Source organism: Opisthorchis viverrini (assembly GCF_000715545.1).
Source record: "Opisthorchis viverrini unplaced genomic scaffold opera_v5_94, whole genome shotgun sequence".
NCBI lineage: Eukaryota > Metazoa > Platyhelminthes > Trematoda > Opisthorchiida > Opisthorchiidae > Opisthorchis > Opisthorchis viverrini.
The window spans coordinates 679262-707082 of NW_008751751.1; the positions used below are offsets into that span (position 1 = coordinate 679262).

The 27821-nt window shown below is 43.0% G+C and overlaps 1 protein-coding gene across 1 annotated transcript in view; it reads left to right on the plus strand.

The window, feature by feature from the left end:
* Window positions 1–22146: 22146 nt before the first annotated feature.
* The window catches only part of T265_13712 (hypothetical protein), a gene marked incomplete at both ends in the record, with an annotated part of 13906 nt that continues 8231 nt past the window's right edge, over window positions 22147–27821 (plus strand). The window contains 2 exons of the mRNA XM_009170162.1: window positions 22147–22202; window positions 22247–22333. Of these exons, the coding sequence (XP_009168426.1) occupies window positions 22149–22202; window positions 22247–22333 (141 nt within the window). The remainder of the gene's footprint in view (window positions 22203–22246; window positions 22334–27821) is intronic.

Sequence of the window (27821 nt, forward strand, 5' to 3'; positions counted from 1 at the left end):
GGGACAATCGTTCTGTGTAACCCCCCACGACAGCCACTCTTTCAAATTGACCGATTTTTGCCGATACCTTCAAATTCTTGTTGTAATGCCCCTAAAAGAAATTCTAGTCTTCCTAGAGGTGACCGCTAATGATAATTTGGTTTCGCATTATGTCCTTCTCCTGTACCTATTCAAGTTTTGACAATAAGCGGTATATTTGGATTGAGGTAAATTCTGTCTCCCTTAAAAGCCCAAAATACAATACTCGCCAGAGCATCCCACCAACAGTCGCTCCTGAAAAGTTGTAGGGTAGAAATATGGACTCTTAATCTGGCTCGGAGTGTTGAGTGCATCTCGACCAAACTCTTACAGGTTCACACGGTGAATAATCGGCCCAAAGGTAGCCTGAATTCAATAAGTGGACGAACAAACACGGAGTTAATAGCATTGAAGAACATCAAGAAAAGGGTTCATGGGCTGGTCCATGGTTGGGACGATAAACATCTGTGTAGTATATAGTTCAGCAGAGAACCAATAATACGAAGACAGCAAAAAACTCTGAGTTACTAGACCAACAGGTTTGACTGGCTACGGGATATGTTGTCTGGAACGAATCGTATTGGTTCAAGATCATGGAAATTAAGCAAGTTGTGACCAGCTGGGTATCACTTAGGCTGGGAGCTTAGTGTTTATGGAAGCAGATAAAAGCAGTTGGCACACAGTGGTCAAATAGATCATGAAATATGACCACGGTAACTAAATCCATTGAATCAAAATCTGCTATGTACGCAATGTCTCTAGATGCATCTTAGCATCCAATGAGTGCTAACATCATCAAAATACGATCATAAAACGAAGGTTTATTCCTGAAACCTACTACTATACTGAAAAGCGGAGAAGCACTTTATATCTGATTCATCAGAATATTCGGCAGTACGCACTTCACGAAATTCTATGGAAGTCTCGAATCCGCATCATCCCAGCTGGACCTTTCGGTCTCGAGCGGCTGATAAGCAGTGCGAATAGGTCGCACTTAAGTAGGATGCAGAGTCACTCCTTCTTCATTCACGGTACCCACATCACGTGGTCACATGTCGATTGACTAGCTCCTCGAGTGACAATTTCTCAGATGGGAGTTTCACTCATTGGATGAACTTTCTCATCGATCGATGGAATCAACAGTCTGGCTCGTTCCGATTAGGTGCTTTACTAACAACAATGCGGGATTTTCGGGCTCGGATTGGTTGCAGAAGGTTTGGTGATAGAAGACTGGTGACACTAAGTTGTAGCACCTTCGCAGCAGTCGACGCACCACGACGGAATTCCATCAGGAGTGAATTTGCAACAAGAACGCTCGGTGTAAAATTAGTTACGGGTCAAGAAAGAACCTGACGAACATGGAATTCACACTACATAATAACATCAGAACAGCCTTGAGCAGAAACCTGATTGGGGCGACACGGCTACGGTCAATATGTAGTTCAAAAGAACAACCGCAGTGCTGACGGGCCAATAATAGCTGAGTTATTAAAACAGATGTGTTCGGCTGGAAGTTGCGTGATCTGCAAGCGTCACGGAAAGTATACGGATTGTGATCAACCGCGAATCAAATAAGTCTGGTGGATAGATAGAGCGAACCAACGGGAGTCTGCACGGGTGTGGCGAGCTTTGCTGAAAATGGTTCACGTGCTGTCAGGAACCATCACTTTCTGGACCGTGAGATTCTTTCTTCGTTTTAATTATCGGCTGAAAATTATACCTGTTCTTTCATGTAATTCATGTTTCTTCCTTGTCTATGGCTCACTTATCCAAGTTAACTCAAAAATAATCTTACATCTTTTTACTGGCTCAGAAACTGATATTTTTTCTCAAGTAATTAAGCAAACATTTTGAATGATACACCTACAGTACCATGAACGGGAAACCAATCGTCTGGGGCGATGAAATATTGATTTGCCAATTTTGTGTTCTTCCTACTTGCCTGATTAGCATACTGGATTGTCATCCCCAAATGGGATTTTAAAACGCGATTTCTCGTCTTATTCCGCTGCTGTGTTCGGGGATGATACAAGACAATTCCACATCAGTGGGCTAAATGCTACTGACAATTTTGCTCACCAGAATGACTGTGTCGCAATCGAGATGCAATTCTCACGGATTCGTGTGTTTATAACAGATCCAAAATTACAATTACCGGTAACTGTGTGAGAATGTAGTGAATGGAAAAGCCGCGAATCCATTTTGAAAACAATTCGGAATACTTGTCTAACCTGGTCATCAGTTGTGAGGATTCTTTTATGCACGACGCGATATCTAACGGTTATTTAGATGTTTAGAATTTGATTTCTAAGTCTTTGTTGTTTTGGATACGGTTCTTTTCTGAAAAACACCTCTGTGGTTGTGTCAGCCTTCTGGAATGGCTGAAGGTGACCCCAACATGGTCTGCATTCCTGTCAGCGAATTTCATCATATTCACTGCGCTAAACATTTTTTGTATCTTACTTTACAAAATCACCGTAAGCAGGTCAAACTGAGTGGAATGCTGTCTTTTATGACCAGTGAAGTCAAGTCGTAGACATCTAAAATCAGTGAAGTTCAAATAGTTACAATATAAGAAGTGATACAGGAATAATAGAATTGAATAATTACATCAGAAAGGTAGATATTTTTGGCGAAATTCGCGTACAAATGGATGATATTCACGGGCTACAGCTCAGTTTCTCTATGGAGGTAACAATCTGTAGTGGAGAATCAATAAGACCAGCAAATATGACGGCGAGCGCAGAATTCGCCATATTTTAAAGCCGCCTGTCATTCTCATGAAACTATTCATAAGGTGAATGGCAACTGTGAACACTCCACTGCCGGTTGTGTATTTTCAGAGATTACTGAATAAACCTGGTTGCATATTTCCATCAATTTTATGCCGTACTTAAACAGTTAACCGTACATCTGCGGCGATAAACACTCATTTGCAAAGAAGATGGTATCGTTCTGCTAGCCAGTTTGGTCACGTCAGTAATTTTCACCCTAGGGGAAGGTCTCTAATCAGTACTTCCAATGGATTTGTCGGGGGCAATAGTTATAGAACTGAATATAATTTATGTATAGAGTTTGACTGCTGACGTTTGGAACCTCATTGAAACGTGCTAGCAGATCTAAGCATGCTAAACGTTGGTCAGCTAACAAACGAGCAGCGATCGACTGAATCATCCAGATCAGTTCCTCCCAAGCTAATCTGTCCTTGGATCATTTCTCACAAGAACGACTTTTTCACTGATACATTATCGCGCCTCCTGATGCATCATTTTCAACCACCACTACTAATTCACTAGTAAGTAAACCAGAGTGCCACTGTTGTTTACCTTTAAAGTAGTTGACATATCGAGCACAAAATCAAATATAGTGTAAAAACTAGCCTATCTTCTCTTTTGTTACATTGGGTGCCGTCAGCATTTGTTCTGACTCAATACAGCTCTCCTCTAGTGCGCTCATCAACGTGTCTCCAATCAGTGCAGCCTTCATAACCTTTGATGCACTGACCTAATCAACTTAGATGTTCTTGTCTCTGTCGTGACACCACCTGCTTACCAATTGAATATCTCCATGTTTTTGAATTCACCCGGTCCAAACCTACTTTCCATACATATTTCTTCACCACCACGCTCGTTTTTGTCAGAGCTCATTCAAAAAGGAACACATCTGAACCAATAGAATGGCTTTTAAAGTGATTCAGCCCGGCACAGCAACAACAACTGGATTCACAGGTTTCTTATCCCAGCGGCAACTTATCTCGATGAAGTCAACTGTTTTGCTAAAAGAAGTAGGTCACCAAGTTTATCTGAAATTGGGTTTGTCTGTCCGCCTAAAGAAGACCAGAAGTTGATGCCAGTTGTCAGTAGGTGGTTTTTCTGAAGGCAAACCTATCGTGCACACATTTTTCGGAGGTATGAATAATGCTAAACTTCAAATTTTCTGGACACTCATGCATGCAAGTAGCCCGATTAGTTACTTCCTTCCTTCGCACAGGTTGGTTTCATAAACCAGCTCACACTTGGAAATCCTAGAAGAAAATGTTGTCTCGGTGAGTTCTCGGCTGATCGGTACATATCACATGTTGGAACAAGCTCAATAAAAGTGAACCTATTGCAGAGAGGCATTTGGGAGATACGACCCGATCTTCACTGAAAGTGAACACTGGGACTGGTGGACACGCTGGCCAAAGTTCTTTTAGTGGCAGCTGGCTGCGGAATTACCATCCAGAATTTTATCGTTTAAAAAGTCCAGCTCTCATCCTGACACACAGTCTTGTGGGTCCACGCCAAAGACAGAAGGTATCAGACTCGAGTTCCGCTCCTTAGCAGTGCGCATCATTTGTTGCGACGAGATTCGAACCCCGGACATCTGACATGTAAAGTGACCTTACTACCAATTTTTATGCGAGCGCTGGATAAGCCTAATTTATCACATCTGAACGGGTTAACGTAATCACACTCGAGCGATTTGATCCTTTCGCTCAAGTTTTCGAACGACGATCCAATAATCGTTTTGGCTGTGTCGGTCGATTAAACAAACCTGACAGGACTTTCTCGTAGGGTGTTACCACCGAAGTTTCACAAGTGATTGATAGTTATGCCAGGATAGGTTGAGGACTGTCCACATTGGGGTGATATGGATGTAAATTTATTTTGCGCACAAAGTTTGGGTCTGAGGATTTGGGTGACGATAGACTCCGAGATACCTTTGTGTCGGTTTTGTGGTACTTGTGACACGATGTGAAATGCTGTCTCGACTAATTACCAGGTGGGACGAAACAGAAGTCTGAACTTAGACTGTATCTCGCAGATGGGATACTTCGGTCAACATTCTCCGATCTATTTAAACAAGTGCCTAACCGCACGGTCAAATTAGATGGCAGTTGAACTGATGAACAACCACTGAGAAGGTTAGAGCTGACACCTTTTCTTCAGTATGCAGATGTAAAAGAGATGAATTTGAGAAAAGGATTCAAGAGTCCCTGCCCTTCGAAGTGATTTTTACAGGTGTCCATGGACTTCTGGTTGAGATTTCTTCCATTGAAATACCTTAAAAATGGTGGCCCATACCAAAGACTTCTGTTTCGCCGATCCGGTTTTCACCACCAGCACGGAAGCCTTCAAGCTGGCCGCCTGCCTCCATTTTGAAAAATATGTACATTCTTTTAGCGAAATACACTCATTTGCAAACAAATTGGGTTTTGCGAGAGACTCGCCTGAGAGCCGGCTGAATTTCTCTTTTGTGATGTCTCCAGGCAACTAAATGTGCTGTACCAGGCCGCCTCATGTTTCAGCAGCTACAATATTCGAGTTATCGCGATACATGTGTATTCGTAATGCACTATTCACAAGGTCAAGGAATTTTCAGCAACCTTACGAGTTTATGTTCTTTGTTTTGTCAGCTAAAAACGTAAAGCAATGCTTTAGCTAAGTGGAGATTAGGAAAACTTTTGTGTTCGACTGTTTCATTTTGCCGTTTTCAATCGTGTTTTGGCTCGATTCTATAGACTGTGTGAGATAAACCAAGTGGAATTACAGTGTTCATTTAGAGTGATTCCGAAATAGCAACAGAACATAGTGTTAAAGGCTAGAAAAGCCAACGGTTGAACGAGGCTTACCTGTTGTAGAGTCGTAAAACTACCAAAAATTGTGTACCCTCCACTCCGTCTTGTGATGCGGACTACTTTGAGGAGCTGCAATGGAAATTTCTTCCGGTAAAAGAAGCCAATGTATCCTGAGAAGTCTTAAGCAACTTTATTGGATGCCATCAGCAATGCAAGTCTCACAAAACTGTGAAAATCACTCCTTTCTGTTTCCTTGATTGTGGTACTATGGTCCTTGTTGACACTAAGCAACGTGACGCCAATACAGTTGTGGACGAAGTCTCACACATATTCCAACAGCTCCTGGGTTTCTAGTTTAGCCACCGAGTAGTGGGCTCAGTGGCGATATGGCCACTCCGGCCTTTTAGAGAGTGTGTCATCCAAACGGAACAGTATATTGGGATACAACGTAAGAAGAATGACATCAGCTTATCTGTTGGTCTGCATATCGGTCCGAGGTTTCAATAGATGTGTTTGCGTAGGACTGGTCCCCAGAAGAGGTATACTTATGATTAGGGAAAAAATGTGAGTGAAACGATGGTCCGGTGATTAGAACTACTCTGTCTTTTGGGGTCTATGAATTAAAACGCACCATGCGGGATGTGACCCGGTATTCGTTTTCATATAGGCTCAAGAAAATTAGCCAGGCAAAGTGCGCTGAAACGTGTTAGGGAAAACTTGTCAAACTACCGATAAGGTGCATCTTAAGTCCTGCTGTGTCAATATCCGGCAATCCACACAAACGTGGCACGATTGAACCGTTGTGTTTGAAGCTGCTGAAAATGTGTGTGGAGGTATTAGGTTGATCCCCGAGTTATTTAATAAAATCGGTTTGATCTCCCTTAGTACTCTCCAACAAGTAATGGCTATTATTTTCAGTGCAAATAGTATAATCGCGATGACACTAAAACTTATTTAGCTGTGATACATCAGTAACCAAGCGAGCTTTACAGAAAGACGACAATTCAGCATCCACAGAGTTCCTCCTACCAGGTTAGTCAATGGATAAAAGTGTGGCAAAAACAGTCTCCTGACCCTCTAGGTTATGGATTGAAACAAGTGGCACAAATTGTCCCCAAAGAGTTAGGCTACTTGAATAATTTCATGCCATCCACTACCAACTTGCGGTCAGACTTTTGAGGCAGAGGCTTTTGTTGTGGGCCCTAATTGTCTTCTCTGTTAGACAGCCCACATGAAACCATGAACACTACAGATGCAGATGTCTTCATGCTATATCAGCCGTCGCCTGGTGACCTCAGCCAAGTTGCCTTATTCGAGACACACATCGCGACGGATAAGAGAAAGCATGAGACTGCTGACCACTATCTTTATCCACTGTTATATCTTAAACCCTTCCTACTGCATTGGATAATCACTATTATTTAGACTCTACCTGTCGATACGCCCGTGAGACACCTTGAAAATTGACACATCACACGCCACCACTCATACCTATCGCCTCAAGTCCCAATGCAGGTCTCATTCTCTTTTTTCTGTTGCAGCCTTTAACGTCAGAACTCTTGGATAACTCGACGAACAAGCTGCTCTTCTCCGTTCTCTATAATTCTATCAATTAACATCTGAGGCATCCGTGAAATCCGAAAGCAGGATACAAGTACGGTTGTTGAGCTCATTACGTCCCCTCTATCTAGACGCCACAAGCTACGATCTTCGATTAATCCTACAGCTACTGTAGCCGGTTGCGCCGGTGTTGCTATGGTCCTATTTCGCAAGCTGCGACTTCATTAAACGGCTGGATACATGTAAACAGCTGACTTTCTGATGTCTGTTATCCCTTTTTCATAAGAAGTCGCACTGGTTGAAATACAGAAAACGGTTTTTTGTCTTGTCTACTTATGCACCAACGAACTCTAGCTTCGGTTCGCTAAAAGACATCCTCTATCAAAAACTAACCTGCCTCTTGTACAACACGAAGAATCCAGTTATGACAGTGAGCCATCTCAATACACTGGTATGACAAAAGCAAAAAGCCATGAAGAAAGTTAACGTCTTCTAAAAATTTTTTGTTGATCATCAGTTGTCTCTCAGCAGTACTGGGTTTAGTTGCAGTGTGCACCATTATGAAATCTGGCATCTCCCACCGCCGAGTAGCTTTCGACACTTGATACCGTTGACGCGGTTCACTTATTGACTTTCAGTCGTTTTGTGGTATACAGGCTGATTCAAATCACACCTTGGTTTGGTGCAGACCTACATTAATTTCTTCTGGTAAACCCCAACATCAGTGGAAAACTTTGTGGGTAAGGGAAACATATCAAAGTCCACCTCGCAATGCGTTACAAGTGGTGTCCTCGAAAGGTATTTAACGTACCTTGGATAACTAGGGTTATATGAGGCGCTGGGAACCCTACTTGTATTATTTCGGAATATTAGGAGGAAATCACTGGGTCCCAGAAAGTTCGCTGTCACTCCTTGATGCAAGGCACCCTGTCGCCTGGGGCGCAGAGTGAAATTCGGCTAGATATTCAAATGAACGAAAAACCAAAAGTAGCTTGTTCGTGAACAGAGAGGTACAGTGGAACCAGAATGTTCAAGAAATGGAGGCTGTGAATGCGCGAAAGCTGTTAGAGCGGGACAGAACCTTAAAACCTTCAAGTGAGTTAATGAAAGCAAAATATAAAAAGTGATCAACTGTAACACCCTTTCGAAGCATGGCTGCCGTGCCGCCCGAAGGAAGTACGAGGGACAGTTTGCCAAAACCTAGACAGGAACAGTCGAGATACAGAGTCTGGGTTAGTTATGGACTTTCAATCAGTAAGCTAGCGCCTTAACCACAGCTATCCCGTGCTCACATTTAAATGAATTACTCAAAGATATGTTGATGACCCAGGGTATGGTAGAGACCAGCGTCTAGGTCACTAGGCAGAATATTTTCAGCAATGGTTTATTTGCTTCTCTGCCCCTGTGCCTAAGTAGTTCACTCGACCCCATCATTTTCAGCCATGATATGTGCGCGCTGATTTCTCATCAGTTCCTGAAGTACCAATATGTCTTTCTACCTTTAAGTCCCATCGGGCTGATGGGCTGGATGAGATTCTTCAATAATCGATCAAAGATGGAGGAGAATATTTTCATTACGCTTTGAAGAGATTTGTTTGTGGGTACTTCAAAAACAAAACGTGTTCCGTAGAACGGGGGCAGTGGTTTGACTTGCGTGTGCTTAACAAGGAACAGATTTCGACTGTTCTATCGACTTGGGTACACACCTCCCGCCTGTTCTAACGCGGTTATGAGGACTTCCCTTGTGCTGCGATACATATTTTCTGCACTTGAGACAAGTCTGAAATCATCAAGCAGGATTTCGACGTGACAGAGGGCGCACTGACCACATCTTCACATTGTCAAATGCTTGCACACTGCCATCCATACTGATAACAAGAAATCGCGGTTTTACTCGGCTTTAGAAGCTTCCTTGGCTGTTTGGATAGATTGGTTCTCCTAAATAATCTCGTCCAGAGATGGATTTCCTCAAAGTTCGTAGAGGTTTTTCGTTTCCTGAATTTCCATACTTCCGGCTGTCTTATTATGCTTATTAACCTATGCTTATTAAACAATGGGTTCTTCAAGGCTGTTCCCTCTCTCCTTTTTCAACTTCTTCATCGACGTTATCAGAGAGCGCACACTCCAAGGGACTATGAACCTCTGTATCAGATTCACATCTGGAGAGGAAATAATAGAGTTGAATTATGCAGACGACACCGCTTCGCTGTTTGGCGACTATTCAACCGCACAAATACTGCAAACAGAATATAAGAGATTATCCCATGTATCAGCAAGCGTTTTGAACCTTTGGATCTAAATGTATTACTTTAGGATTTTTATCGTCTTGTGCTGCCCTAAAACTTTGTGTGTCTTGGAGGCTTTATAAGCCGTAATTTTACCACAGTATATGAAGCTGATGCTCGTACGACAGATTTGCAATTAGCATTCTCCAACTTTCGTCATTTATGGCTTCACAGAGGACTTTCACTGAGGCTAAGGTGTCATGTATACGAGGCAACTTCAGGAGTTGCCTTATCCATTTGTCAAGAAAATGCTCTCCAACGATTCAAGGGCCTCAGTTATCTCCAAACTTTTGATAATCGGTGTCTCCCTAGTAAAGCAGGAGTTGGCTGGCTGCAACGAGTACACGATGGGGTGGTGCATAAATGGGGACGTGGTGACGAATCCAAATTGATAGAGTAGCATATTGGTTGGGATGGTTGGGACATGCAGTGCGTATGCCTAAACATCATCTTCCCAAGCAAGCGCTGTTTTCCGTTCCAGGAGACTAGTAGAGAAAGATTCGCACCGGGTAAGCCATGAAACGACAACGTTAAATGGAATCAGCTGCAGTCAAACCGAGTTCAACGGGATCATCGCTCCCTCCTGGCTTGAGCCTATGTGATCCTGTTTGTGCTGGGTCGGAAACTCAGCGGGAAATGGCAAGACCGATTCTAGTGACCCGAATGCTATCATTTCCTAACCACATTGTTCAAGTTCACCTGATCTTGTGTCCTGGGCTGATGTAAGTTGAAGTTCGCAAAGGACGCTGGGCCAGTCCTGCTTATGTTGCTCTAATCGAACACGATGCTCAGATGAGTTTTATTTTAATGTTGTACAAATGGCTAGGCATCTTATTCTTGGTATGTTTACTTAAGGGCACAAGTCTTCACTGTACTAAATCCCTACCCCTGTATTTTCCTTCCATTCTCTGTCAGGGCTATTTTCCTTGATGATTGCATGACAGCTGAGCGCCAGCATGTATTACTAGTATGCTAACGTTGATGATAATGAGGTTTTGTTTAGTGATCTCTTTTACTAAATAACTGGCTAACTAGCTAAATAAATAAATACTTGACTGGCTGATTAATCAACTAACTTACTTAACAACTAACTAACTGAACAAATAACTAACTTACTATCTAACCAACTACAATCAAATAACCACAAGTCCCATACCTTTGTCTGGTCTGCTTATGAATATGCCCAGATCGTCCACCAGCTCACATGTAGTCAGTCCTGTGTGATACATTCGGTAATGGTAGCTGGATTTGACGACAGTGGCTATGAAACGTTCAGGATCTTCGGGAGAATTTGGGACTTACCCACTTGTCAGATGAACACGGATCTCAGGTTGTTACTCAGTTTCAAGTTGATTATCACTTAGGATAAGAAAATTTGTTCCTTAGTTATAAATTTTGCTATATGCTGATCTTCGGAAAAATTGATGATGTACCGTGCAGGTTGACGCAAAAGAAAGCCCATGACCCAAGTGGACTCGAAGGGTGTTTAAGAGGCTCTAACTTATCTTTGGATAGACGGCAACAGATAAGTTTGACGTGATCAAAAAGTCTTTTTTTTAGGTGTAGTGTTTCAAAAGTTGTGAGACGTTACAAAATAATTTGGGAATAACTCTCTGTGTTTGATGGTTAAAATATTTTACAGCTAGAACACCTCCGATTATGTCCTGGGATCTTCCACTAAAGTGCGGGATAGCGACTGGTTTGAGCACAGCCATCGATGATTTCAAAAATAGCATTTATCCCATGAAGTCAATGGGAGACCTCAACACTGAACTCAGCTCTTTTGCACCTCACGAATGAATTCAAGTGCTCGAATTGCTCGAGTTCACCCATACCCTCGATGAACAAGTGATGTTTATTGATTCACTGAGTAACTGCATGGTGAGATCGGGTGGTATTTCTCGTTCTGGCAGAAACACCATTGAAGCTGTTGCGTCAGGCGATCCTCGGATGAAAACATATGGTGTTTTTCGTTCACTGAAAGGCGACAGTTGGCTTAGACAATTCACCTACACACATTCACCTACACGTAAATTTTCAGCGCAATTTCCGAATGGTACATTAAAGGCGGGTGGAATGCACGGTACGGGTATCTCCCAATAAAATAATATAGTCATGGCATACGAAACTGTCAGGAAACATGTTTCTACGATAAATCGGTGCGGCAAGAGCTGTCTCAAAGTGAACTGTTCTGCTTTACATTAGTCTGCAAAGAGCCCTGCTCAATTAGACGGGTGATTTTGGTTTCCATGTAATAGGAGTAAATGTTCAAACATGGTTCACTTCGGCAGATGTTGCTGAGGCAATCCAAAATGAACCAGAACAATGGACAGTTACTGAACCTTAAATCCTTCCATTCTGACACGAAACGTGATTTGGAAAAAAGTCGTTTTGGAGTTATTCCGGATGAAAATGCTGGAGACTTCCCACTAGAAAACCACTTTGCTGAGAAGAAAATTTTACTTGGTTCCAAGCGTGTCCTTTACGCAAGTTGAGTTGTCGAAAGCGAGAGTTTTGACGTTCCTATTCGATTTAATAAAGTGTATGTTAGTTGTATCCTTGGGAGCGATACAATTTATACTGCTACAATTAGATAATGGACAACGGGATAGGGCATCACTACAAGTACTACTTTTTCACATTAGGAGAATGAAAAACCCAGTACAGAGGAATTCTTACGGTGATTGATCAAAAGAATATAGGGCTTAAGACAGTTGACAGCTGGTATTGATTAGGCATTCTTCTAGTTACGTCGCTGACTTGATTAAATCAGGATATCCCCCAGGGACCATTTATTCTCAGACAGTTTTGGTTCAGCAGTTCCCTATTGCAACAAATTTCTCATCCCTTGTTACAGCTTCAGCGCCGATGAAAATCGAGTTAGCCATTGCTCTCAGCTCCCCTTGGTGAGCGCTGATTCTAGACAAAATGAACGTCAACGATGAATTTTTCCTTGGATCGAGATCAGACTCTGCCCTCAAGACTATAGCGTCAGACAACCTTGAATCAAGATCAAACAGTGCCCTCAAAAATATAGCGCGAGGCCGTTATACTTGTCGCACAGTCGCTGGTTCGCAATAAAGCTGTTGCGCTCCTTATCGGCGAGTCTTTTTTTCTGGCATTAGGCGCTGGAGCGGGAAAAGTAGTCATATATAACAGAAGTTTTCGGAGCAGTATGGTGTAACAGTAAGCTTGAGGCTCAAGGCATTTGAGACAACAGCAGCTTGTGGTCAGCTATCAGAAAAAACCGTCACAAAATATGAAATCGCATTCAGATCAGACTGTCCCAAGAGAATCAGCGATTGTGTGTTCAGAAAACCGTAACCAAAGTGAAGTTGATATTTTAGTTGGAATTCCTTGTCAGTAGAGCTAATGATTACGTGAAAGAAAACGGCATGCGACCATATAGGGATGTCGCATCTATCAACTACCGGGAATGAGCCAGAGGGACAATATGATATAGAACCGACACAAGGGTTTCCATTCACTCCATCTTCCCGAATGTCTGGTTCATGCGATGCACCCAGAGAAAAAAATAGATGCTCGCAAATTAAGTTTCTAACGATCTTTTGATAATGTGAATTTAAATTGCGTGTCACTGATGTTGGAATTTATTGCTAGACGAGAACAAAAGTGCGTAGGTGACTACATGTGCCGTTACTCAGGGAAACCACTATTAATTCCTGGAAGATTATCGATGTGCAGGGCAGAAACGCTTCACTGTGTTCAGCTCTGGAAGACTTGAACACTAATAAATTACCCGGTGGAAAACTACTTCAGTGCTTACGCAAGAATGCGGATTTGTACATGAATTCTCACGAGCCTATAAACGAGATCCTGCACTGGAGCTTGACCTACCGCGTGTGTGTTATTTAGATAGCATGTTGGGTGCAGGTAAGCTTGGAAAGTTGATAGAAGGCTAGCAATCCCTCCACTGTTTTCGTTAGACAACTGGCTAGACAAATGTATTGTGACCAGTGCGTTTGTGAGCGTTAGAAATCGCAGTTGATTCGGTCACAGCCGAGGTGTACTTGATGAAAGTGGAAACGGAAGAAGCTCCTGGAACCCTAGGGAACACCCAAGATGAGTGGGTTCTATGTGTAGTAGGTGACCGAGTACAGATAGTGAAGTTGTTTGCGTAGTGCCGTTACAATAGCAATGGGAGTGAGAATGTCTCAATACAATACCCGAAAGGCACAGAAAGGCACTTTCAGGAAGTCGCGCTAAAATTTCAATGTACTGGCACTGTGGGTAACACAAAAACGTGTACCCACGTACATCGTATATATATATATATATATATATACTTATATTTATGTCAAAGTGAAGTGCCGTTAGACCGAACGATGTGGTCATCGCCTGCAATTCTGTTTAGGAATACAACACTAAGCCTCGATCGTTAGTGTCTGCTTAGGTAAAAAGGAAACTATCCTCGTCAGTGTAGGTTAGGACACGTAAAACATCATTTTGAGAAGTGGGTGACAATCGAAACTTGAGCGCACTCGGGTGTCTTCGACCAGTTGCTCTGGAAGTAGCACCCCAGTTCCACTCGATACCTAATCATATTCCCTAAGCTTTGCTTGGTGATGAACAGGTGACACGGGTGATTGTCTCAAACATTTAAATCACTTTACCATTCTCAAGAAGTCCAGCCGCCAATAATTTGTTCCACTGATCCTGGTGTTATACAGTACCAAGGCCTTTTGCGTTTTGTGCTTCCTTTCGTCCTTCCAATGCCAACGCAACAGACCGTCTCACCCTGGCCTCGCGTGTAACCCATTGAAAGCTATCGGCCGTTCGGCAAGCGGGTCCAGGCTCGTCAAGTCTGGCTGTCAGTTCATTTTCAGCTCAAGGTCAGCTTACTGCTTCATCCAGCTCACCTCTGTCTATGTCGCACTCCTGAGACAAGGCGATGTGCATCTTTGATTACCTGACTCGACTGTTCCGGTGCATCGTCGTGAACGTTAAACAGTAAGAATGAGTTCCTGTCTATAGCACATTCCACATGCCCGAGCTGTGGGCGGGATTAAAGGCTCTCGCGATTGAGTGGTCACCGCCATCCTCGTTCGATTGGCTACAGGCACCTGCATCATGTCTCAACTTGGTTGGGAAAACTCTGTAAACTTGAGGATGCCAGCTTGAAGACGTGACACATTCAAGATATAGGGCACAGTTCACAAAATCGCTGAAAAATTCGGTAGCCCACCACTGGCTTCGTTGTCCTTCGGGCTCATCAGGTGAATGCGGTCGCCGAGTTTCCGTCAGCATTGTGTTCTTATTGAACCCGAATGGCACAAAATTCTCAGACCACATAAGCATGCGAATTAAGATATTTGCCGTATTAACTCCAACTTGGATTCAAGTTAAACATAAGTTTTGAGGAAACTCGGGACCTTTGCCTACCTGATGAGTCCAAAAAAAGGGCGAAACCAGTCGTGGGCCGTCGAAGAGCTTTCGTTAGAATTATGAGTAGTACCTTACATCCAAACAATGTATTGCATTACTCGAATATCGCACCATTTGAAGCATGAGCTGGACTGGTTCAGCACACTCACCTAAAAGAGACCACTGTGGACGAGGGATGTGGCTGGATTCATTTGAGACTCTCATGAAAAGTGAATTGGGTTAATAAATTCTAATTTGAAGGGAGCATATAGAATCAGTTTCTTGGGACGTTGACACAAATAGAAAGGTCATCAAAACACAAACTGAGAAGTTCAACTATTAAAATAGCCAACACCAGGCCTCTGTGATTAAGTGATGAACATGAAGTCGGTTGGTAACCGTAATCAGTTCCAAACCCAGTAGCTCCTATTCTAAAAGGAGTTTTCCAACCGTCCAAGGGATCCCTATTATGGCTAACCTAAGAAAGCGTTATAGGATGAAAAAAATTGCGCTTTCCGCAGGCGCAAGTGATCAAAGACTTCCCGGTAAATACAACCAGGGCTCATGTATGCGAAATCAGTACCTGCAGTTTCACCAATGTTACAACAGAACAGATGGCCAGGGTCGGCGAGCGCAACCTAGCATACGGTTTCTTGGATGACATACATAAGATACGGGACAAAATCAGATTTAGAAAGTATATAGTTAAAAGCTCAGTCGCAAATGTGGTGGTGTTAACGTGGGACTCAACTGAATCACTCATGACGACAGAAGTTCACTTTTTCGATGTTGAGTTATCTGACGACTTCCTGGAATGACGCCATTTATAAGGTTGATTTGAAGTCTTGGGCTACCTATTGCTGATTTTGCCCTTTTTTAAAACAAGTCTATTCTTCAAAATTTCATCAATCTTATTTTTCACTTGAACATCAAATATGGAATAAATGCTGACAAACACGCATCTGCAAGGCAATTTGGTGTTGTTGGGAGAATCTAGTAAATCTGATCTATGCTATTCTTCGACTGATTATGCCGCACTAATGCTGCATAATGTTTCATTTGGAATGACATTAAACATACTGAAGTATGTTCCTTAATATGACATGTCTCATAAGTCTAATGTAATTTCCGCAAGAACCTACGACCAACTACCCTCCTTTAGGGTAATTCTCACTCGTAAAACCCCCTCCCCTTCCTACAAAGCACCCCTGCAACACATCGTTGACGTTCAACGAGTAAGTGTTTTAGTGAGTAGTAGGGGTCATGCCATCTCAGCATGTATCAAATTAAATATCACACACTATGACGCGAAATACCCTCGAAGTCATGTCCGGTACGATGATAGACTATACCTTTGTATTACGATGACTCTTCTCGGCCATACAAGAGAGGACACCCCAGTTACTGAGCGAAATTTTGTTTACAGCTCTAAAGGGCTCTCACTGACAGTTGCATAAGGGTTCTTTGTGAGCCTCACCCGAAGTCAATTCTGCTTGTAGCAACCAACTAGAGCTAAGCGGTCCAAATAAGAAGCACCAGCGTGCTCGCCATTGGGACCGGCTTCATTCCAAGTTCTACTCCCAAATTTCGTCTACTTGACTTCGAGTCACCCTAAATATCGAGGACACCTTCAGAGCAGAAAAAATGTGGAAGACCCACCAGACTTTGGTCTATAGTCAACACAAAGTAAGAATGATACTATCACCATACAATTTATTGATTTCTTCATGGAACCTTCCTCCATCGAATTTGCTAGAAATGGTTAGTATCAGTATTGATGGAATGGGAGTTCATTCCTCTGTGTTGGGTCAATGAGTTTGCTTGACCTTGGGAGTAGCACGTGGTGGTCTTCTTTAAACATGACACAGTAGATCACGTGCTAGTTCGATCGTCATCTGGCAGCTATTTCCTCCTAATCCGAACTAGAGGACAATATAAAGGATGGAATAAGAATGGTGTGCACAGATCACAATCTGGACCGGTACAATATGACCGAGAATAATGAAATAAAAAGAAATATATTCCAAGGTGGTGAGTAAGTCTCGAATTTTGGTGCCTCTGACTGTCGATAATAACTAAAGAACTGTGGTTTGGTCACACTAGTAACCCAAAACAAAAGCCCATAAGGAGACTAGCGAATATACACTCATTTGCAAACTAATTTGGTTCTTTCGAGAGACTCACCTGGAACCCTGCTGAATCTCTCGTTTATGATGTTCTCAGGCAACTGAATGTGCTGCACCAGGCGGCCTCATGTTTCAGTCGCTACGATATTTGAAATATAGCAATAGACGTATATCTTTGTAATGTACTACTCATAAGGTTGCTGAAAATCCACCGACAGCCCACGACCGGTTTCGCACTTCCANGCTAATTTCGTGCAATTTGGTTTCAAGTAGAACATAAGGTTGACGGAAATCCGGGGACTGCGCCTACCTGATGAGCCCCAAGAAGGGCGAAACCGGTCGTGGGCTGTCGGTGGATTTTCAGCAACCTTATGAGTAGCACATTACAAAGATACCCCTAAGGAAACCTTTCAGGTGACGTCTGCTGATTCGTGGCACCCTATTTCTGTTCAGAATAACTGTCAAAAGTTTGTCGGCTATCAATGAACGCGCAGTCCTACCGATCCCCTAAAACGAAGACCGTTCGTTAGACGGCACTAATGCAACTCAAAGGCACAAAAATGAGATAGCCCTATTATATATATATATATATATATATAATTTACATCCACAGAGAGCTGAGAGTGACGAAACAGTACACTGACTGGCGTGGAATCGGGAATAGGTTCATCTTGGTTTGTGTAAATGGGTTGACGCATATAATCCTGATGAAACTACTCAATAGGTGAAGACACCGCTTTTTACAGTGGGAATCAACAACAAACAGAAGGAAGTTATTAGACTTGAGGGTTCTTTGCTGCTACATCTACCCCAGAACTGAATATTTCAGCATGTGGGCGACTTGATACACTCGGCAAAAACCAAACCATCACTCTGGTATATGAGTACCAGTTTAATCGGTTCATATATTGAATCATTCCCCCGATAAGAATGTTCAGTGCCCAAAGGCTGGGCGTACTTCATGCAGATACCAATCTAGGACAGTTGCATCAACAATAAACAAAACAAGTGTGTAAATTATTGAATGCTCTCTGGAAGGAAGTCAAAGCGCTGTAAGTTCTTTTGAAATAACAAACGTCATGGAACTTCTCAACTCAAACCCCACTGCCACTGCAGACTGAGGGTTGTTTATCGGTATCCCTCACTATCGAGTACGCAATGCTTCCGAACCAGGAATTATACTGTCTATTGTACTGTCTATTGAAAAGTTGGATATAATATCAGGTATTTTCTGGTTGAATAATATCTCCATAAATTCAAGGGGCGTTCAAGCGTTCACGAAGATGTGTTAGTTTTACCAGTAACTTGTCTGGCATACTTGGATAAACTGTGATGGCTACTATCAAGTTAAGCAGACGAGTAAAAACTGAGTAAAGTCAGATCACGTCGTTGATTTTTGTCTGGTGGTTTGAAAAAGCCCTTTCGACGTCGCTAGTACCAGTCGTCGACTCAGTGAACATTAGGATAACTTAGCTTAACGTGAATAGAGCCTGCCACGATTCAATACATTAGTAAATGCATTAATGTAATTGCAGTAAAGTGAATGAGTTAATGATTACAGTACAGTCCTTAAAATGCTGCGATTTTAAGCTTAACGAAAAACTGCTACTTCTGAACACTTTTAATTTTTGTCCCACTTTCTTTGAGTTAACTGAGCGCGTTGGATATCCATCCAAATATGTGTAGTCAAATACCAGTCTTCTAAACTGACTGAACCGGTTATGAAAATTCGATGAACTCACTGAGTACGCCAGCTGCATTTACTACGCATGTAAAGTGGATTGTCTTTACAGGAAACTCGAATGAATCTCTGGTTTGTAGTGTGGACATCGTTGGTTGAGTTTCATGCTAACAGCAAAGTCATTTTCTGAACAGTGTGTCTCGTCAGCATACGGATGGGTAGACATACTTCACTACCGTAGAGGATGGCGTCCCAAAACGCACTTCCATGGAAAGGCGTTGGTAGTCTAATATCCATATTTCACTGACTGATGAAGTGTAGAAACTTCACGAAGACAGGGTTGTTGGTATGGCAGCTAATCGAGCAGATTTGGACTGCAAGATTCGGTGCTTCTAGATAAAACCCGTCAGTTTCAACAATCTTGAGGTTGTACCGTTATCAAAACTACTTTCTTCTGCATGCAGTCCTACCCGAGTATCACTAGGATCATTCTTTATTGCGTCGTTTGTTTGTGTTAGGAGTTGTTGGCTTCTAAATCATCATCATCATCATCATCATCACCATCGACAACATGTTATCAGTGTTCAACACTGATGCTTCGTTGCAGTACACTCGTGATTTATTTGAAGACCTCATTTTGAAAGAATGAAAGTGGAGGGAGAGGGGATTTAGTGCTAACTTACTACAACCATTTGGAGGTGCCTACACCTCCGGACACTCATCCGATCAACCTGGATAGAAACCGATAACAAGAACATTAATGACTTATATTAGCAGTAATATCTTGCAGCTTCTCCAACCAGGCGCACTGAGGATCACGCGGTTCCCGTCCCGGAATGTGGGTAGCATCGGCAGCACCCAAACGTTTCGTAATCTCTTTCATATCACTCTGACGGGTCAAGGGTCGGCTACCTCTTTCCTTCGGCCACTCTGAACTGGACACAGAAAACAGCGGTCTCTTTGGCAAATGATGGTCCGATTTACGCAGTACATGTCCTAACCAACGAAGCTTCTGGTCCCGGACACATTCTTCAGTGGAATTCCCGATTGCACAACCAAACATTCAGTTTCTAATTGCTTCGTTACGGATTCGCTGAAACCAACCCACACTAACTGTCTTTCTGAGACAACGATTGTCGAACACCTGAAGACGTCTCAGGTCCGCTGCTCGAATAGGCCAAGTCTCACAGCCAAGCATACAAGACATCACTGTACCAAGTTCAAGAGGTGCTGATATATCGTGATTAGATTTACAAATGTTGGATAAATTTGCCCGTGATTTANCACTTAACAGTCCACCTACAGTGCTGTATTTATGCACTAATTTATCAGCTCCCGCCTCCAATGTGCAGCTGCCTACCCCACTTCTCCGAATCATCGGTGAACGAAATTGTGACAGCTACAACCACTGTACGACAAGTACGCGGTTATTACAGCCAACAATGATGGTGATAATGATGATCGAACACCTGAGGATGTCTCATTTCTGCTGCTCCAACAGCCTAAGTCTCACAGTCAACTTGCTAGCAAAGCTAAATGTCTAACTGGATTGACATTGCAACCCCCTTGACCCTGAATTCCATTTGAGCAGTAGATCAAGTCGCGGTCAGTGATTACCACTTTCACGACTGAGATTTTCGTTAACTGAAATCGAACCGATTGGTGACCATCGTTGAAACAATCAGATGTAAGCACGATTACTTTCGCAGACACTTTTCCTACTTATGTAGAAGTGTGCTTCCGCGTTTGAGGAAGACACTGGGTAGACCGTACGGGTGATAATAAAGGGAGTGCTCAGAGTGACAGATCTGTTTGAATGAGTTGGACAGTTTGATCTATGGAAGCAGGTAAGGAATCTGTCTAAACCTGAAAAACTGGACAATATGCACGTTGAATTTATCTGTTTATTCATTCATTCAGTCATTGTCAGCTGTAATAACCGCGTACTTGTCGTACAGTGGTTGTAGCTGCCACAATTTCGTTCACTGATGATTCGGGGAGGTAGGGGAGGTAACTGCGCATTGGAGGCGGGAGCTGATAAATTAGTGCGTAACTACAGCAGTGTAGGCGGACTGTTAAGTGGGGGGTGGAAAAGGGAGCTATGCATTGAAGGCAATAGCTTGGATTCATGAGCGCCATTGAGGGCGCGACTGGGCCATGTCTGATAATGTCTCTAACCATTGATATGGCCCATCTCGATCACCAGTTGATGACTTGTTCGTTATATTAAACACTGGAGACCTTTTGAACTGATTTAATGTGGAGGTTCCGATAAGATCGCCCAGAATATCATCATCCGTCTCTGTGTTGGCTTTCATACGGCATCTCTTTTCCAGACGGCAAAATCAACCATTCGATGCTTTGAAGCGTGGCACTTCCGATATGGTTGCAGAGTTCATGGCCTTCTGGCGTATTGTGCTCTATCTATTTCCACCCATTGTACTAGAGAATTGATTGCTGTACCGTTTATAGATTCAAACTTTTTCGTCGCCCAAAAATGGCATCTCTACTTGCGGAGGATAAATATCGCAAGTTGCCCTGTTATCTCCTTTCGTTTAATAGCACTTTGAAACGCTTTGTATACAACTCCAAAGGAACTTCTTATTGTATTCTGTGGTACAACAAGATTTCACACCCTTGCAAAGTGAGTAAATTTTTACTTTTCATACTCAGACAATGAGAACTAATGCATATAGCCAAATTGAGCGTTAGGTGAAGACCGATCGAGTGCAAGTCCCTGTAACCAATGGATTCGTTTTCCTAAGTGTACCATCCAGTTACAGCGAGCCATGCCACCACTAATCAGAAACAAGACTTTCCAGCACCTAAGCCAATAGAGATTCGGCCGAGATTCAGCCTAGCCTTCAGTAAAGACCAACTTAATTTGCAAACGAATGCACTTTGTCAACTGCGTACAATTTGGTGTGCAAATAAAACATAAGGTTGATAATAGAAGAGTTTTCAGAAACCCTCTATCAAGACATCTGCTTAGTTTTGCACCTTTCAGGACAGACGAATCTACTGGCAACTACTTATCTGGGACTCTGTTATTCAGATATCGTGTAGAGGCAGTTTACGCTCAGTTGTAACACTCCTAAGGATGTAAGTTGCAACAGAGTCACACACTTAATGAAAGCTTTAGGTATAACATTTCCAACATTGGACAGTACCAAAATTCCTTACTATGGCCGTTCCATTCGCTTGTTTCTTTTTTAAAATTCTCGGTACACCTGGCCCAAGAGCGATTGCATGCTGTTGAGTGAGAGAGTGCGTTTGAATACAACCAGGCTGAAGGGTAAATGGAAATCCAGTTCACCTTAACGTGGATTTCTGAGCACAGCAAACTGGTCTTCTACTCGACGAGTGTTTGGAGACAGATCTTGTTACATACTCGGCCGAATTCATCACATTCTAGTTAAAGGATATTGTGGCTTTCTAGTCTGAATCTGTTTAAGTTTTTAGGTTTTGAGCATTCATTTCAGAAGAACAGCTATCCGTTTTCCTTGTCATCAACTTTTTACTAAATTCCAGGTTATCGACCTAATTCCGTTGCTAGAAACATTGGCACACAGTATGGATACGCAGAAGTGGGTATTATAACCATATCGTATAAAAATATTTGCTAAATCAGCAGCAAGTCATAACTTCAGATTTACCTCCGGAACTGCGTTACATCGACGCTTTGGTTAAAACTCACATTGAAAATGAACTAAAAACGGTAAGTTATGATGATCGCGAAATTTCTACTTTAATCCGACAATTGTTTATATTCTTGCTGGTCAGTGAATGAAATCTACACATTGTGAGTAGTTTCAGAATTTCTTGAGGTTGCACATGTGCTTAAGCAGTCCTGCCTCTTGAAAAAAGACCTGTCTGCATTAGAACTTAGTATTCGAAGCAAGCGCGCTTGATGGCTACACTAACGGTCTTGAATTATCCACAGTGGGCTAGCTAACTTGTTTGAACATGGTTCTTTGACCTCCTCCATAAGAACCGTCCCGGCTTTTTGGGTCAACGAGCTGAGCTGGGCCATCTATTTAAACCAGCACTCCTGATCCGTGCTTACTGTCTGATTACAGCCGACTGAAGTGCCAAATAGGAAGACGGCTGTTCAGACGAGTGCAGTGGATCCCACGACAGTGAAACGATTTATTTAAACCAGATTCCGCTCTCCTAACTCTTAAATCACGGAAATGATATGAATGTAGAAGACAGCTATGTCTGTCCTCACCAGGTCATAAAGCACTCATACTAAGGACCAAGTAGATAAGCCACCTGAAAAAAGTTACGGCGGCAACCATTATCATGAAAGCGCAGATTAAGTATCAGCCCAGTTTTGCCCTGGCTAGCCAAGTGAAACCTTAGTACATTGAAAAACCTTGTAGTTGTTAATTCTTTCTTATGGCTAATGTAATCCTATAGGCGATTTCGTGTGCAAGGAATACCTGCTTAAACAGTTTAGTCACGTCAAGGGTCATTGTGTGTTCCTCGAGGCTCAAGTCCGAGTTACGGCCAGTCACTTAACCTCAGAAAGCTTTCTGCATCTAGCGAACAGTCTACCAACTGGTAAGCGAAACAGGGGACGATAGCGTGGAGCTGAACACTTATTAGCCAACTGAGATAATGTTGAGGGGCTTGAGAACTGAATCGCTTAACTAAGATAACCTGATGAACCCCAGAACGGGTAAAACAGGTAGAAGTCAGTTCAAGATTTTCCATAAATTCTGTGAGTAATCTCAGACTGATGTAGTAACACAAATTGTGAAGCTGTACAAAATTTCAAAACAGTATCAGAATATCCACCACGTAACTGATCAGTATCACCAGATAAAATGCCTTCATATGACCTGTTACATGCATCAAAATGCATGTTAACAAAACAGCCAACTAGTATGTTTCTAACAGAGTCATAACTTTCAGAGAAGTGTATAGGGAAAAGGCAAGAGAGTAAGAGGTTCAACTCTGAAACAGCGGAGGTCAAACAATCAAGGGCCACGCAGACAACACTATTGGGATCGATAGGGCACATAGTCATCAGAATATTTTTATATATGCGTACACGAGGAATGGAGAAAACACTGCACTTTTAAGTGAGTCTATATTTGTTGTCAGGCAGTAGATTTGTGGTAACAGAAAGGCAAAGTTGTATCCGGTCATCCGAATGATCACCCAGATCAGGCACCATGGCTTTTGCCACGTCAGAAAGAATTTGTAACACAGTTTTCTAGTCGAGACATTCCAACGTTCTAGATTGTCCCTCCTTTCCTGTCAAGTGCTGAGCAATGTACTGTAAAGTGAGAATCACATCATTGTTTGCATGCCTACTGGAATTCGTCCAGACTGTCCATACTTGTGGTTAGCTCCTCAGACACAACCTTGTTGAAAACTTGAGAAGGAAAAAACAGGTCATCTGTACGTGTGTACTTGCGTTATGGAGAATGACCTCGAAAATGAGATAGCTTTTTGAACACAAGTGGCGAAATTCGGCCGATGGGTTCATAAACTCCACCTTACATTCCTTTGGATTGATGAAAACCCGAGAACCGAGATAACATGTCTTATTGGGTCTCAATATTTACAGTGTTTTACAAATCTCATTAGAATGAACCAAAGCCAGTCAAAAGTTGATAGAGGTTTGAAAAAGAGTTATCTTCAACCAAATGGCAGACTCATTGTTAGGTCCATCCGATTCAGGGTCATCCGCATATCAAATACAAAATAGTTACTCCAACGCTCCAACTCCCGGCGTTTCTAGCAAAGTTTTGACGACTGAAATAGTTGATCTTTTTTATCCGGCACAGAATACGGTTCAGCTCTTCACTTTGATGAGTAATGTGTGCTCTTTTCATTACACTCTGAAGCAGAACAGAAAAAATCCCCCTTCAAGAACACAGACCACTTCTGTCGGCAGGCAGGTGTTGAAATGAAATGTATTCGGAATGTCGCGGAAAACCGTCTGGGTTATTTCGAATACCGTTCGAAGTGATGTATGAGAGTCGAAGACTACGATAAATGAGGGATTAGGCTGCGATTGACTTGAGCCACCCAGCAAATCCAAACGAGTGAACAGAAATAGCACTTTTTAAAACAAAATCTCCGCGGTTATTTCAAATTAAAAGAGCTTTGCCCGTTGTCTATAAATCGTATGTTCAACTGCACCTAAATTTACCTACAACAAGGTTACGTAATTCTCTTGATCGGCAGAACAGGTTTGGCTGATAGGTGATTTTCCCAGTGGCGAGGAAGCGTTATGCAATGAAATGGAATGGGTAGTTCGTGATATTCAGCCGTCTGAGAGTGACCTACACATTCGCATGTTGCGTTTTTCGTTGCCCGGGGCATTTCCTGACTCAGCGCTCAAACTGATTCTCTCTCAAAATCTAAAACCCAGTAAGTGTGTTTGATGTTCAAGAGAATGAAAACATTTTATTCTTGTGGATTTTGTGGAAGCGTGTGACCTTGAATACGGTTTAGTGAAACTAGCTTGGAAGTGTAAAAGGAGAGTTCACGGAGCCAATTGCTCACAATAATTTCGGTAAAATCACCAAAAGTATGGCCAAGTTCAGGGGACGGGCCACCCGAATTCAACCTTACTCCCAGCGTGGGACGAAATTCACCTAATCGTCTTTCATCGCTGAACTGTACAACTTATGAAGCATTAAACAGGTAGAAGATGATATTTCTTCCTTATTCTGGTAAAATCCCGTGCAGTCCTCTGTAACTCAGCCATCACTTAGCTGCGATGGCCAAGTGATCTGCTGCGTATTTCGAGTTATCTCCTACCGTCATTCAGAATGATGAACAGTGCGTGACGCGTGGATGAGTCAACTAAAGGAAACGACCAAGAGTCTGGGCGCTGCCAGTACAGTTCTTTTATCAGGACAGGATACATGTTCCCCTTTATGCTTGACTGAAGAAGTTGCAAGATATGGTCACTAACATATGCCGATCGACATTATACTGCCATTTTCTATCCAAAAGGCCAATGTATACATTCGAAAGTGTAGGCGTCCTGATATTTGTAGCAGGTTAACCTTACGCCCAACTCCCGTCCCCTTTTTCCTGTTCATAACACGGTACCTGATGCGACGAACGAAATACGCTGCTTCGGTATATCACATTCACCACAGTCATCAAAGTGACGAGATCTTAAATGCTTCTGTCACCAACACTAAGAGTTTAGAGGTGGGTTTGAGCAAGCTGGATGTCACAGTAACTTATCCCGGTAGCTTATAGTTTATTCAAGGGGACTTTAAAGCGCTTCGCCCTGTGTCTACATTCGAACCCAACTATACAGCCACTTCCGATTCTTGTCACTTATGGGCTGGCCCAAGCAGGTTTTGTCTTGCTGTCTCGTCAAATCGCCTTCCACTGTCCATCAGTCGTCAGTCAAATCTGATTTGACTGGTCACACCGACCACATGTGTCATTGATTTTTACCGTACAACATCCATTGCTGATGTTTTGTGCTTAAAGCTATCACAATTGGCCGCTCCAACCTCGCCACTCATTTCGTAGCTCCGACCATCGGCAGTAACCAATATGTTGTGGTGTTCTAACTGAAACCCAGTTTAGGTAGTGGTCTTCTAACGGGTCAGAAGCCTCCAGAAAACGGGTGAGATGATAGACATGCAGGCAGATGAGGCTAAATCGTGGATATTTTTATGCAGCTGAGGAATCTGGACGAGACAGCTCAAGATTGTAATTAGTTGGGTCCGTTGAGCAAGCACGTAAAACTGATAAAATAAGTATGCCCGCAAGCCAATTCACTCTGCCGGAAGCCTAGTTAATTGGGGCACTTTGATGGTCATGAATCCAGCAATGCTGATGATATCTTTCCAGTCAAAAACTCGACGAAAAGCTTTTGCTCGCAGGCAAAACGAATTCACGCCTCACTGATGAGCACAGAAAGAATTATGGCCAATATAGAGTTCTATTTCATTTAAAAATTTCTTTGCACGAACATGTTTCCGAAAACTGATTTGCTTCTTAGCTATGGGGCACGCGAACCACTGCAAAACTGATATCTTTCAATCTCAAGAAGAGGTAAGAAACTTCGGGATTCAACCGGCAAAACCCATTAGTAACAGCGACAAGTCGCTTGTTTACACAATGCGCTAGAAATTTTAGAAAGGTCGAGTTCGCCGGAGAGTTTGAAATCACTAAAAAATTTTGGGGAACTGGCAAACGCGAAGTTCACTACTTTTTCAGTGGAGCGTCCAGAGCAGTGAACGTGTTATGACTTGCTGAACGGTAGTGCAACTCTGTATCAGTCCCTTGGCTTCCTGCTCCGCCCACTATGACATATCAAAAGGCACGGTAGCTCTACACAGCTCTTTATGAAAACAAAAAAATCATTACAACTGTATTTATAGGGTAGTCACAAAGTGTTCCACAAGGTCATGCTAGAAGCACCGTGAGGGGCGAGAAGCGTCCAGTCAAGGATGCTCGGTCCGGATTGGCTGGCATTCTGACCACTCAGAGCATGCCTTCGTTTGGCCCGTGTCCTGCACGTGACACATCCGTCCAAATGATGTAATGTTCGGTTATTAGGGATGGCTGGCATCCGAACACCTCCCCCTTGAGAAGGCTGTTCAACCGACTGCTGCTTTGGACTCCACTGTGACGACTCATGGAGGTTCTGTTGCATGTCGGTCCGTCCCTAAAGCTGCCAACATGCTGATCTGGAATCAGGTACCCTCCACTTGGGAGGTAAGTCATGGCTGTCCGGTTTCCAATGCGACGTGGTCCCTTCACCGAACCGCAGTCTGCTACCTGAAGTTGGTTTCACTCGACGCGGCTGTGCTGATGATCTTACGTGTGCCTCGTGTTTGACATAATCGGCCCTGTGTCCACCGTGGAGAGCAGTGCCCATATCTTTGAATCAGTGGCTGGTCTCTGTGTGACTGTTATGGCGTTCCTCCTGCCGTCCCCCCTTCCTTAACTTTCCGGATAGCAGTAGAACGATCCGCTTGAACGTGCGACTGTAAACTGAAGGGTTCAGACCGCGAGTGAAACTTTGCGGGCTGCTGGCAGGGTTCACCGGTGCGTCAACTCTGGATCCTGTTCAATTCGATTCAGTAGCCGGGTCCGAATATCTGCATCGTGTGGCGATTGAAGACCAGCCACAAAGATGAGACACTTGAATTGATCCTCGGTCATGGAGCTGAGCTGAAAGAGCTCGCATTCTCTGTTGACCACACCAA